This window comes from Dipodomys spectabilis, unplaced genomic scaffold, assembly GCF_019054845.1.
Source record: "Dipodomys spectabilis isolate Male_0828 unplaced genomic scaffold, ASM1905484v1 ptg000095l, whole genome shotgun sequence".
Lineage (NCBI taxonomy): Eukaryota > Metazoa > Chordata > Mammalia > Rodentia > Heteromyidae > Dipodomys > Dipodomys spectabilis.
In genome coordinates, this window is record NW_024870772.1 from 24,178,911 (window position 1) to 24,192,916 (window position 14,006).

General features: G+C 40.6%; 1 protein-coding gene across 1 annotated transcript in view; it reads right to left on the reverse strand.

The window, feature by feature from the left end:
- Positions 1-1,098: 1,098 nt before the first annotated feature.
- The window catches only part of Tpte2 (transmembrane phosphoinositide 3-phosphatase and tensin homolog 2), an 83,658-nt gene continuing 70,750 nt past the window's right edge, over positions 1,099-14,006 (reverse strand). Inside the window, exons 26-29 of the mRNA XM_042685490.1 lie at positions 8,899-8,975; positions 5,570-5,662; positions 1,458-1,528; positions 1,099-1,204 (exon numbers count right to left, since the gene is read on the reverse strand). Coding sequence (XP_042541424.1) covers positions 1,099-1,204; positions 1,458-1,528; positions 5,570-5,662; positions 8,899-8,975 — 347 coding nt within the window. The remainder of the gene's footprint in view (positions 1,205-1,457; positions 1,529-5,569; positions 5,663-8,898; positions 8,976-14,006) is intronic.

Genomic DNA, 14,006 nt, shown 5'->3' on the forward strand with positions numbered 1-14,006 from the left:
AGTTGAAGACATTTTCTGCAATATGATGTGCAGAGAAATTGTATGTGTCCTGTGATATTTCTGCCAGATTTGATTGAACATGCTCAAGCAACTTCAATATTATCAAAGTGAAAGGCACACTTACAAGTAGACTTGGTGATTTGTAGAAGAGAGAGTTTCACTGTCTAATCTATTCATCATTCACTTGTCTGTGAAAAAAGTTTCAGCTCTCTCTCTTAAAACAAAACGACTGACAACACTTTGTGAGAATAACGCAGATTAGGTTCTAGGCCTTGGCTGACTGCTACTTTCACTGTGTCAGTGTACATTTTCCCATTTCTTAGTTGTAAGGTGGCAGGTATATTTTGGTCTTGCTCTATGGAATGAAGCTGGTGATTCAGCTTATGTAACATGCTTGAATGTAGGAACTCTCAAATTACCATTGAGCAGATTTTTCTATTTTAAGGTCTAGAGAATGATTTCCATTAAACCAATGGAGAAAAACCTAAATAAAGAGGTGAACAGAGGTAAGCCGTGCAAGCCTGTGCATTGAACAGAGTGGTGGTACGTCATATCTCATTTCCCTAACTGTAAAGGAGGCAGCCACTGCAGGACATGGAGATTACGGAACCAGAACCAGTTATTTAAAACAATCTGAAGGCAATTTTGTAGAATCTTCTACCTCAAAAACCTGCTCTACCTATATGTCCAGAGGGCAGAGTAACAAGAAGAAAAGATTCTCCCACTACCATTTCGATTTTCACCACAATTACAAAAACACAAAATTTTAATGCCACCAAACTATACTCTTCAAAAAGTGGTTAAAATGAAAACTAACATATTCTATACTAAAATTAAGAGGAGGAGTGTGTTGGGAGGGGTGGATAGGAATGTTGAAATGGGTGGCACTGATCAGGATGCACCATATTAATTGCTTCAGTGAATGGCAACTCCTTTGTACAATTATGTAAAGATAATGAAAATATTCCCCCCCAAAAGAAGTCACAATTGAGTACATATATATATGTATATATATTTATATAGTTTATAAAAATAAGTATTAAATATAAATCTGGATGAAGGGTTTAGCCACTCAGAGTGCTCTGCACTGTATGTCCCTCAAGATACTTCTTTGAAGTACAGTTCTGTGCCAAAATCAGGGCGATAAATATCCCAAGTCTTTTCTTTGTGCGGATTATCCAAACGGTCTCGTGAGAGATACAGTCTAAGGGTAGGGAGGAAAAAAATAAATTATATTTAATTTTAGGGCTAACAGACAAGTCATGCAATACAACACCCTTGTTTTAGAAAGAGACTTGTTAGCTGCAACCAGAACCTACGTCCCATTTGTTTTCCTTACTTGGCTCATTCCATCACTTTGTGTTTGTGTAAACAGTGGGCAAAAAAACTTCCCACTGTAGTTTATACACAGACATGGAAGATGAAGCTCTTTCTGTTGGATTACATTATATCCTTACCGATTCTTCTTTATTAAAGCAGTATTGAACCAGAAGAAGAAGGCGCAGTCATCATAGTAGTTGGGTATGATCTAAAAACATATGGTTAAAGGTTATTTTCATAGTAAAATAGATACCAAAAACTAGTGATTCCAAAGAGATTAAAATTCCTCCCTTATTCCTTTGTGTATGCCATCAGTTGCAGCCTTCTATAGCAAAGTACTCAGAGGCTTAGGAGAGCACTGTTTCAATTAAAATGTAAAGGGCCAAAATTAGTTCAGGGAAATAGAAGAAAGAGGATTTCATAAAATGTCACTAGGAACAGAGTAACAAAAATAAGATACACAATGGAGGGACATATATACAAATCATGTGTCTGATGAGGGTGTTGTATTCAGAAGAACTCTTCAATTCAAAGACAAAAGGCAGATAAAAACAGATCAACTCCAAGGCCTTAAACACACATTTCTCCAGAGTCTGTATCCAAAAGGCCTACAAGCACACACAAAGACTGAGACCACATGCCACACTACTAGGATCACCAAAAAAAAAAAAAAATCGAAGGCCCTCAGGCTTTGCTGACACAAATGTAAAACGGTGAAGCCACATGGTGACTACTCAGTAAATTAAACATAGAATTACCAAAGCCACTTGAGGAATAGTTTTTTCCATAATAGATATATACTGATTTTTTAAATCTTAATTCTATTAAAATTTTTTTGTCAGTTGTGGGCCTTGAACTCAGGACCTGGGTGCTATCCCTGAGCCCTTCAAGTCAAGGCCAGTGCTCTATCACTTGAGCCACAGCACCATTTCTGGTTTTCTGGTGGTTAACTGGAGATAAGTGTCTCACAGACTTTGCTGCCTGGGCTGTCTTTGAACTGCAATCCTCAGAGATCAGCCTCCTGGATAGTTAGGATTCCTGGCATGGCCCAGCTTGATCTTATTTCTATAATGCTAAATAATCAACTAAAGACCTATGACTTTTGCACCCAATCACACTGTGGTGAATTCTAACTCATTGCTGTTGCCTGTGCTTCCATTTTGAGTGTACATTAGACTGGAAACTGTCAAGGGTGGCTGTGCCCTGCTCCAACTTGTAGCCCAGGCTATCCTCAAACTCAAGATCCTCCTGCCTTCACCTCCCTCCCGAGGACTAGTATTATACATGCCACTGTTCCTGGTGCTAGTCTTACTTTATAATAAAGCCTACTCAATAGACAGACACTCTTGAAAATGAACTATACCACTTATAGGTGGAGACAGTGAAGGAAGGGCACCTATAAGTGGTATAGTTCATTTTCAAGAGTGTCTGTCTATTGAGTAGGCTTTATTATAAAGTAAGACTAGCACCAGGAACAGTGGCATGTATAATAATAGTCCTCGGGAGGGAGGTGAAGGCAGGAGGATCTTGAGTTTGAGGATAGCCTGGGCTACAAGTTGGAGCAAGGCACAGCCACCCTTGACAGTTTCCAGTCTCTGTCCCCTCCCAGTTCCTCAGTGGGCCTGATCTGGATATTTGTCCCATGCATCCCTCCTCTTATGTGACAGAAGATACAATCCCTTTGCTTCACTCAACCCATTCTCCAGGGGACCTGTGCAGGTATGTGTAGTGAATATTCTGGAATACTGACATAGTGTATTACCAAATACTGACATAGTGTATTATTGAATATAGGAAGGTATTGAGTATATATGTGCTGTGAAATAGTATGGAATATTAAGATGTAAAATTAGGAATTACAAGTTATGAGATACAACTATGGAAGATAGAGATAAGGACACACATATGGAGCCTACAGAGACATCACCAAAGCAACCAGCCCACCACAAGGAACAGACTTGGCCAGAAGTAGGGCAACCTTACCCTCAATGATAACCAGTCGTGGCCAGAAATGAAGCTGTCAGCAAGGCAACCCTGCCTGCTATAATAATCAGACATAGGCAGAAGTGACAAAGCCCACCTAAAACATATAAAAACCCAGGGCAGCGCAGACCCCGTGAGATGGCCTCTCCAAGCAAGGCGACTCCCATCAGACAGGCCCTCCAGTGCAGCACCTGGCAAAGCGGCCGCTACTCCAGAGGACACCTCGATGGACTCCCCTCAACCTAGGATCACATCAAGTAGTGTGCCATGTGAGCACCCATGGGTGTGGGACACGCTTGGTAGAATTAGGTGTAAGAGTTAGATATTGGTGTGGATTGTATTTGAAGTGTTAGAATAAATGGAGCGAAACTTCTTGATCTAAGCATGATGCTATTCACCTGCTCAGCACAGTATGTCTCTGTGACCACTTGGGTTACAGCATGACTCTTGAGACCACAATGGAACTCCCCATGGGAAACCTTCAGGTAACACTCTGGGCCCAGTTCAAAGGCTACTTGCTCCTCAGGTCTCCCTGTGTCGGTGGCTCCCTACCACTGGTTGGGCATCAGCTTCTCCTCTTTCCACTAACCCAGACTGCTGCTGCCCTTGCCTCTCCTATTGCTGACCTGCTTCTCCTATTCTCTGTGTTCGTTGTGCTGCCTGCTTGGTGCCTTATCTGAGCAGCGTGCACAAGCCTGTGTCTGTTCTCAGGGCTTTTCTGCCCTATCTACTTGGATAGGAAGAAACTAAAAACAGAGCCTCAGGGCATCTGCCAGTAAAACAGGTTTCCTCTGAGAAGGACACCTGTCACCAGTGGCACTGAGACATTAGGCTACCCACCAGGGTAAACAATCATCCTGTGAAAGACACACTGTACGGCATCCACAGCCACCTCACCTGGAGCCCCATGAGAGCAAAGCTAGAATTTATAGTTGCTCTCAAGAGATGGTCCTTGAGACCAAGCTAGAAGAAATATATATCTATTGTTACCATCAACAGCTACTTTTCAAGATTAACATCCCTATTGGTGATGATTAGAGCTACTCAGGAGGCTAAGATCTAGAGGATCTTAGAAAAGTCAGGTTCCATTTCCAAAATGACCAGCAAGAATCGGGACTGGAGGCATGGCTCAGGTGGTAGAAATCCAGCCAAGCAAGGAAACAAAGCATGAAGCCCTGAGTTCAAACCCTGGTACTACAAAAAAAGGCCCACAAATACACGCACACAAAACTGGTGAGCTAAGAAATTTCTAATTTTTTAAAATGTGCCTTCACATTTTGACCCTTGATAATCATCACTGAAATTTCTATTGCCAAGGTTCCCTGAGCCAGTGAAGAAACCACAATTTCTGTTTATAGACCACTAGTTGAGCAAGGATTCAGAGTTGTTCCATCATCTGAGGGATAACCTTCCAATACAATGACTACCCAGGTCATTTGATTCCACACATTCACCATCGCAATAGCTAATAGATACACCTTCAGCAGTGAGTAAGCAGGTGATGAAGGAAGGCACAGAGAATGAAATTTAACTTCCTTGTTGATAGTGGAGATGGATGATTTAACAGAAAAATACAGCTACTGAGCTGCTGAAATTCATTATAAACAAAACCACTCAGACATAACAGTGTACAACTAATTAACAGAAATTATACACTCATGACTCTTATAGTAATGATGCTAAGTTAATGATAAAATCTCCCTCAGTTATTGATAGTGTAAAAGCATTGATGGCAATATGTTTAAAAGATACAAAACTGTCAATACTACCTTCTTTTTAGCATCCTGGTTTTCTTATTTGAAAACTAACAGATAGCAAATTGCATCGAATTTAGATAAAAGTAGGTGGGTGCTGGTGGCTCACACGTGTAATCCTACTTAGGAGGCTGAGATCTGAGGATCTGCAGTTCACAGCCAACCAGGGTAGGAAAATCCGTGAGACTCTTATGTGCACTACAATACTCAGCAAAAGCCAGAAGTGGTGCTGTGGCTCAAGTGGTAGAGTGCTAGCCTTGAGCAAAAGCAGCTCAAGGACAGTGCTCCAGGCCCTGAGATCAAGCCCAAGAACTGGTTAAAAAAAAATTTAGAAAAAAAAACACACTTTAAATATCTTTTTAAAAATCCTGATAGTTTTGAATTGTGCTTTTCTCCTCTTCTCTGGACATGGATTGCTCTCTATCCTTTCTCTTGCTGAGAACTGCAGCAAAGGACATCCCCAAACAAAAATATTCACAAATCCAGGTTATACAGGGATTTTTCATACTCACCGGTGATGAAAACTTCACTTTTATGTCAGCAAGCAAGTTCGGACAGTCTAATATAACAATTATTGCTCTATTGGCCTCTACATCATGTTGTAACTATGAATAAACACACAGAATTAGGAACTATAAATGTAGTTGGTTGTAAGTATTCATTTTCACCAATCCAAACATGCAAAGTTCATTATATATTCTCAGTTTCATAGCCTCGTTATTTCATACAGAAATTAACAGTAATCTTTTTTTCTTTACATTAACTCTACATGTTTGAGGGTTCTAATAGGGAACTGTTGAGAAGCAATGTATTCCTGTGTTTCTGGAATTTAACCAAATAAACATTACAGTTCAATGAGAATCATCTGAATTTCATATTGTTTTAAAATAATGGACTATAAAGCTTAATTTTAAAGCTCACGTTGATATTCGAAAAGCAATGCTTACCTAATCATGTTCTTATAGAAAAAAATCTTCTTGACTCAGACATATACTAGATAGTCTGAGTCAAGCAGAAAAGGTCAGATAAGGTGATGTTAGGGAAATGAGCCCTAAGATATGTATTCAAATGATTTTTTTTCTTTCATGCGATTGTTTCTAACACATTTATAAGATTATTGCTTTGTTGCTTTGTATGTCCCTCCCCCACAGTATAACTCCTGCTTTCACTGTATTTGATGTAGGTATAATTTGTGGAGGGAAATGGGAAAAACAAATCGTTTAAATAGGGATACAGGTGGACCCATTGCAACAATGAGATGTACACGTTGTTATGTCGAAAAATGAACTTTACAACTTTCGTGGGGGGCGGGGGGGAAGGGCCCCGTGGGGAGGGGAGGGTGGGGGTGGCGGGGGGGGGGGGGCGGATGGGAAGGGATGGGTAGGGGAAACAAAGGAGGAGGCTACAATGCTTGGTAAGAAATGTACTCATTATCTTGCCCATGTAATTGTAACTCCTCTGTACAGTATTTTCACAATAAAAAAATAAAAAATAAAAACAAAACCTTACTTTGCTAGTGGGATCAATGCTAGATTCCAGTGAATGGAGTGACCAAAGATAGGTCATGTTTTGGGAATTAGCAATTTTGAAATCAGTCTAAGTATTTCTTTGGCATTGATTCACCGTCATACTATACAGGGGCTATGATAGGCCCTGTGGGACAAAAAACAAACCAACCAAAACCAAAACCCTCACATTTTTTCAAACCCTTCAGTAGTTTTTATACATAAAGAACAATAGTACAATAATATGCAGAAAAGTTGCACAAAGAAATTTGTGTGCAATTATATAGTGTGTGTGTGGAGTGGGAGTTTATAGTATATAGGTTGAATAGGAAAACTTCCCCAAGGAAGTAAAACTTGAGTTGGTCATTGGATAAATGAGGAGTAGTACAGGCACAAGTTACCTGCAGAAACATGAATTAGACTTGTATTAGACTTGTATTTCTAGAGCCAGAGGGGTGACCCGTCCTCCTTTACTGGGAGTCTATAGGTCAAGTTATTGATGGGAATAGCTCGGCTTTGCTAGCGCTGTTGTGTCTTGAGAGCTTAAGAGCCAGGAAAACAAGAGTGAAAAGTTGTTAGGAATTGCTGGGGACATGTCCTATGTAACAACATGGCTGGATAATTATCACCTGTAACATTGACTTAGTAACTTATGGTTTATAAAGTTACTTCAAATGCATTACGTAAATCTTACGACACTTAAGATGTGGCCTGTTTTATAGTAAGAATTTGAGCCAAAGGCAGTCGCTTGTCTTTGTCCATGGTACACTGTGTCTTCTGCTCACAATGAGAACGATATTTAAGGATGCATTCTGCACACATCCACATGCTAACTTTTATAGGGAGAAAGACAAAGAACGTGGACTACTGTATAAATCTAGAAATGAGCAAATGAAGCCCTGGACTAGGTTGCGGGAACATGAAAAAGTGAAAGAAATTTCAAAGCATCCTCCATAGGAGCTGGTGATCAATGTGATTAAGAGACTAAAGCAAAAAAAAAAAAAAAAAAAAAGAATTCCAAATTGTAAAGCCTCTGTTGGAGAATACTGGTTGCATTTAAGAAGCATAGGAAAAACTTGTTTGATAAATCAGGATTGCTGAAATGTGTGTAGACAGAAGGGGCTCCTTAATATCTGTTGAGTGACTGAAAGAACCCATGCTACTTTATGGAAGGGCCGTGGTGAACGTGACCAAAAATAGAGTCTTCTCATAGACAAGAACAGAAAGCCAAGGACGGGGTCTGGGTGAATGCTCTCAGCAACGTGAAGCCAAACAAAAATGAATAAACGTTTTGAAAAGTGTTTATCGGGCTGGGAGCCAGTGGCCCATGACTGTAATCCCAGTTACTCAGGAAGCTTTGATCTAAAGATCATGATTCAAAGCCAACCCAGGCAGGAAAGTCCATGAGACTCTCTGATTAAGAAGCTGTGGCTCAAGTGGTAGAGTGTGAGCCTTAGCACAAAAGCTCAGAGACTCTCAAGTTCAGAGGCTCTGAGTTCAAGCTCCAGGACCAGCATACACACAGGTGTGTGTGTGTGTGTGTGTGTGTGTGTGTGTGTGTGTGTGTGTGTGTGTGTGTGTGTGTGTAGGAGAGAGAGACAGAGACAGAGACAGAAACAGAGAGAGAGAGAGAGAGAGAGTGTGTGTGTGTGTTTGTGTAACTAAGAGTGTGTGTGTGTGTGTGTGTGTGTGTGTAACTTCTAAGAAGAACCTGAGAAGGAAATTTAACTTTACTTTTGATCACAAAGGCAAGTTGCCTATTTTTTTTTCCAGAAAAGGTCTACAGTCTTGAGCATTTCTTCAGCATTACAGTTCAATATCTTCTCCTCTTACAGCTGCGTGTAAAGAGGTTTCTCCTCAGTCGACACACTCTTCCCCACAGAACATTGGAGTTAGTGTCACTGAGGGCATTGTGGAGTGGACAGTTTCTGCACCCATTCCACATTTCCTGACTCCAACTTCACAAGTGTCAGGGTGATTGTCAAGAACACTAAATTGCAGGATCAGAGCTATACGATAAATGACCCCAAAAAATGACCAAAAGGAAGATAATATAGCTAATACTGACATGGGAATTTGAAACCTCCATTGATTCCTGGGGACATTCTTAGCATGTGTGGGTAAGTGAAGACAAAGGAACAATGAACTGTAGCCTATTTTGGGAAATGTTTTGCAAGGACTGTTTGGAACAAGGCTTTGATTTGCATCAGAACTAAGCAGCACCAAGCTGGCCACCAGAGGGCAGCATGAGTCTGTGTGGTGAGTGATGGTTGGGGAGGACAACAAGCCGGCTGGAAACAAACACCAGAATTCTCACTTCAAATGCTTTTGCTTACCACGCAGTTTTCGGGTGTGCTACTAAATATGGTCTCTCGACGCATTATGATGTCTATTTTTAGATCAGTTCCATCTCCTTGTCCGACTCCTTAATAAAAGTAAAATGACACATTCGTTAGAGCACAGAGCAAAATGTCTTGCCAGTTATCATGAGAGACTGATACTGTAATCCTAGAAACTCAGGAGGCTCAGATCTGAGGATCGCAGTTCAAATACAGTGAGGCAGAAAAGTCTGTGAGACACTGATCTTCAATAAACCACAAGAAAACCAGATGTGGAGCTGTGTCTCAAGTGGTAAAGCACTAGCCATGAGCTGAAGAACTGAGGGATAGTGTACAGGCCCAGACTTCAAGCTCCATGGCCAACAACAACAAAATAAAAGCTTTTTTTTCACTGAAGACAAAAACAGCAACATCTAGACAGAAGTATTGGCAGTGTTACAATTAAAATACTACATTTCCTTCATGCTCAATTCAAAATGAGACATAAAGCAAGCTATACTAAGCAATTCCAAGGCTCATTAGTAGGTTTATAATATACTATTAAAATATTAGGAAGAATGTTTCTACTAAATATATGCATCCCTCTGGTACAACCAGAACCATATACATTAATAGCTCTAATAAAGTATAAATCTGAGCACACATCTCTCCCTGCAGGCTTCTTCCTCCTACCCTCTGCTGCCAGCCTCTAAGTTAAGTCCTGACTTCATTGCCCAGAGGTGGCAAAATCCATCCAAGATGGATCTGCTAATTGTAACAAATATTTACAAGTTAGCTAATTCACTACTTCTACTTTTTACCATACACTGTCACCTCAGGACATCTATAAAGATTAGATGTTCTGAAATAGGGAACTTGGTGTATGATATCAGTACTTTACTAAAAATGTGCATCTTCTAGATGTGGTGATGCTAGCAGAGCCCTTCCCAACCTTCCTTTTCTCCTTCTCCATCACTCTAGACACTAACTCTGAGATAAGCACAACTTCACTCCCAGAAGACAGTTTTCCCTAAACACTACCAAAAGGACATTTATATAGGGATTATTCTCTGCTTCTTACTTTTGGCATTAAGACTTAACCCTTAATACCTAGTAATATGAACTAAAATACAAACGTGGAGCCAAGTCTAGACAACCTGAACCAACAGAAGAGGCCCAAGATAGCCTGCTCTCTGCACATGTCCTCCCCCAACCCCACCCCTGCTGCCACCCACTGAACAGCACAGTCTCTAAGACATTACAATTCACTCCCAAATTCAACTACGAAAATACTTCAAGGGAAATATGCTAGCCCTCTACTTTTACAAGATTAAACATGTTGAGATGTCGAGAAAAACTAGATGCTGCTAATAGTTTTGAGTTTCCCACCAAACAAATATACAAGTAATGACACACAAAGCACACACACTAACAAAAGCTCTCATTTGAAAATTCTAGCCTAGAACCCTTCCCATCTCCAGCATCCCAATGTCAGGGTTATTTACACAAATGTAATATTTCAAGGGGACTTTCAGTCATTCAACTTCAATGTTTAAAATCTAACTTTTGACACAAATGTACTCGATGTGTTAGTTTACTAATTCTACTTTTGTCACTGGTAACCTCTTTAATATCTAGTAATACTAGAAACTGTAAATTAGGACCCATCTGTCTTTTACAAAACTATATGCAGAACAAAATTAAAATGCACAGACACCAGAGACAATGAGCAATCTTGCTTCACCATAAACCCATGGGTAGAAAGCCCTCAGCACTTTCCTTCCTCCCTCCCTGAACCAGAACACACACCTTGCATACTGCTCAGAAACCATTTCATCATTCCATTTCCAAAAGACAAAATGTCATTTATGAATTTTAGCAAAACAATAGCTACAAAATGATTTACTGCCTCTACTTTTATCATGCTTTCTGTACTTCTAAACACCTAGAGAGAGCAGATGTCTCAAAAAGGACTTAATTGTCCATTGTATACATAGCAGTATTGAATAAACTACAGGCATGTAACCATGGTTCTATCTGAAAGTGTCTTCCAGGTGGGAGCATTCTATTCTAACCTAGAACCTTTTATTTCTTCCAATTCCTCTCCAGTATTACACTTGATACAGGTACAAAGTCACTTACAGATATTACAATTTTGCTTCTCATCTTTTTCAGAGATAGCCTTTCTATTAATTTTAGCACAATAAATAAAACACATGCTAGTTTACTCACTACACTGGCAACATCTTTAATAGCTAGGGACTAGATAGTATAAAATTAGGACTCATTTGTCCAGTCTATACACAATATATGCTAAACACAAGAGTCAAACAAAATGTATGTAACATACAGGGTAAGGGATGATGAGCTGAAATTTTTTTCACACACACTGAGAAAGTTTTTCCTTTCTACCACTTTCCTCAACCCAGTAACAAATACAGACAGTACATTGTTCACAGAGGTGGTTTAAAAACTTCAGTTCGGAACACAGTTTTTCCCAAAGTTTGCAAAGCTCCTACAGGTATTCTAATTCTTTTTTAAATACACCAAGCACTTCCAAATACCTAAGGCTGGCTATTTCAAATGCAAACTTGCTTGCTGTACCCACAGCACTGGTGAGTACAATTGTACATGCAGCAGTGGTTATAACCCCACGTATCTTCTAAATAGGGCCGTTTTGGCCCCGAGCCATTCCCTTCTTAATTCCTTCTTTCTGCCTTCAATCCAGGGGACAAATACAGGCATATGTAGTGCTTACAGATAGTTAAACAAATGCATATCTAATTGTCATTTATAGAAAAAAGTTTCCTATGACATTTCAACACAAAGCACACAAAATGTGCTGATTTTACTACTTTGTCATACACTGGTAACCTCTTTAACATGTAGAGACTAGATGTTGCAAAAGTTGGGACTTATTGTATAGACACTATATACACAGCAAAACAAGATGCACCATACAGTAAAATGGTATCTGAGGATGTCCAGGTATGAATACATTAGCACATTACTTTTTGCAATTGCTCACTTCCACTTCTCCTCCAAACCAATGAATGAGTATAGGCAGTACCTGCCATTCTGCTCACAGAGGTGATTCCCCACTTCCATTTTGTAAAGACAGTGTTTCATGTGAATGTTAGCAAAAATATCTCTTAAAGGTGGTATTTTACTGTCTCTACATTGAACATATGTTGGGCACTTCTAAACATCTAGAGAGACTAGATGTTTTCAAGTAAGGGCTCACTTCATCCCTTATGTACATAGCAGTCTTCACTGACTGAACACATGTAACTAACTGTAATCTGAAAAGTGTCTTCAAAATATGAGCATTCTAGGACATTTGTCCACCTACCCAGTGGGCTAGAATGCTGAGATTTTCAGAAGACCTTTTCTAGGGATTTTAACACAAAAACTACAAAGTCTACTAATTCTATTTTTGTCATATGCTAGGAACCTCTTGAACTTCTAGAAAGACTAGAAGTAAGTTAGGCCCAGAACTATAAATCAATGTGCTGTTTCTTTTTCTTGGTGGTGTTGTGGGTTCTTTTTAATTCCATTTCTGGGGCTTGAACATAGGGCCTGAGCACTGATCCTGAGCTGTTATTGCTCAAGGTTAGTGCTCTACCACTTTAGCCACTTTCGGCCTTTTTCTGTGTATGTAGTACTGAGGAATGGAATGTAGGACTTCATGCATGCTAGACAAGCACTCTACCACTAAGCCTCATTCCCAGAAAAAACAAATTCTTCTTGCATGACAGGAATGTTGGCTTAAGCCCTTGACTTTCCTCACATCTCAACCACTTTAAGTCACATAAATGTATTTCATCATTTACAAAGAAGGAAAAATGAGGTGAACATTTATTGTGTCACCCTTTTCCTTCTACCCATGTAGATCCTCAGCCCCCAAAGAAATAACCTCTCTCACTAGTTTTCTAGGCCAGACTGGCAAAAAATGGGACTCTATCCCAAAAACAACTAGAGCAGCTAGGTATTGGTGGCTTATGCCTCTAGTACTAGCTGGTTGGGAGGTTGAGATTGAGAGGATCACAGTTGGAGCTAGCCCAGAGGGAGAACTGTGGATATGGTCTTGGGTGCCTATCATCCCAGCAAGGATGAGAAGCCAAACACAGGCAGTCTTATTTCTTGGGAAGTAGGCAGCATCTTGGTAGTAGCTAAGGGATCTGATAAAACACCAGTTTCTCCCACATGGAGGTTCAGGTGTATATGGGGAGTATGGGGGTCTAAGCTGCCCTTTAGGAAGCTTCTCTGTAGTTCCTACTTCTGTGTTCCCAAATGGTGTTCAGCTTTTTCTTTCCTGGCACCAGAGTTTGAACTCAGAGCCTTGAGCTTGCTTAGCTGGCTTCACTGGCACTCATCACTTGAGTCATCCCTCCAACCCTATGGTCTCTGGTTATGTTGCACACGGAGACTCAGATTTTTCTGCCTGGGCTGGCTTCAAACTGATTCTCCAGAGCTCAGCCTCCTGACTAGCTAGGATTTTAGATGTGAGCCTTGCCAACACCCAGCTTGGAGTTGGCTTTTTAAAAACCTATGCACTGATTTCTCTTTTCTGCTGACCACCCATGCTGAATGCTAGCGTAAGGCCTATCCTGGTCAGGGGACTCAGTGGTGTGGCAACAAATGAAGCCTTTGCTGATCAGGTATTTCAGGCAGGTGCTGGGGTTGTGATGCTTAGAGGAGGAGGGAAGAGGGAAAAGAAAGATTGGTGGGATGAGAAAAAAGGACTAGACAGAAAGTGATAGAGGGACACTGCTGCTGAGGAGCCATGAAGGTGGGTCTGGGAAAGAAGCAGTGTCAAGGTTCATGGGTCTCCTCACCTCTAAAGCTCCAACCCTGAAAGGCCTACCCTGAGCTGAGACAGAGAGCCATGAGAACAGAAGGCAAGGGCATGGAGCCTTCCCCTCAAGTGGAAATGGGCAAAGGAAGAAGAGACACCTAAGAGTAGCTGACATGGCTATGCATTGCCTGCCCAGTGGAAAGCTCCAGAGCGGAGTTTGTGTGTAGGGAAACTTAGATGGCTAGGAGTTATGATCATCTATGTACATAACTGTGAGCAAAACCCTCTCAAAGAACACTTGTCCAAATGGGATTGCATAAAGTTGCAG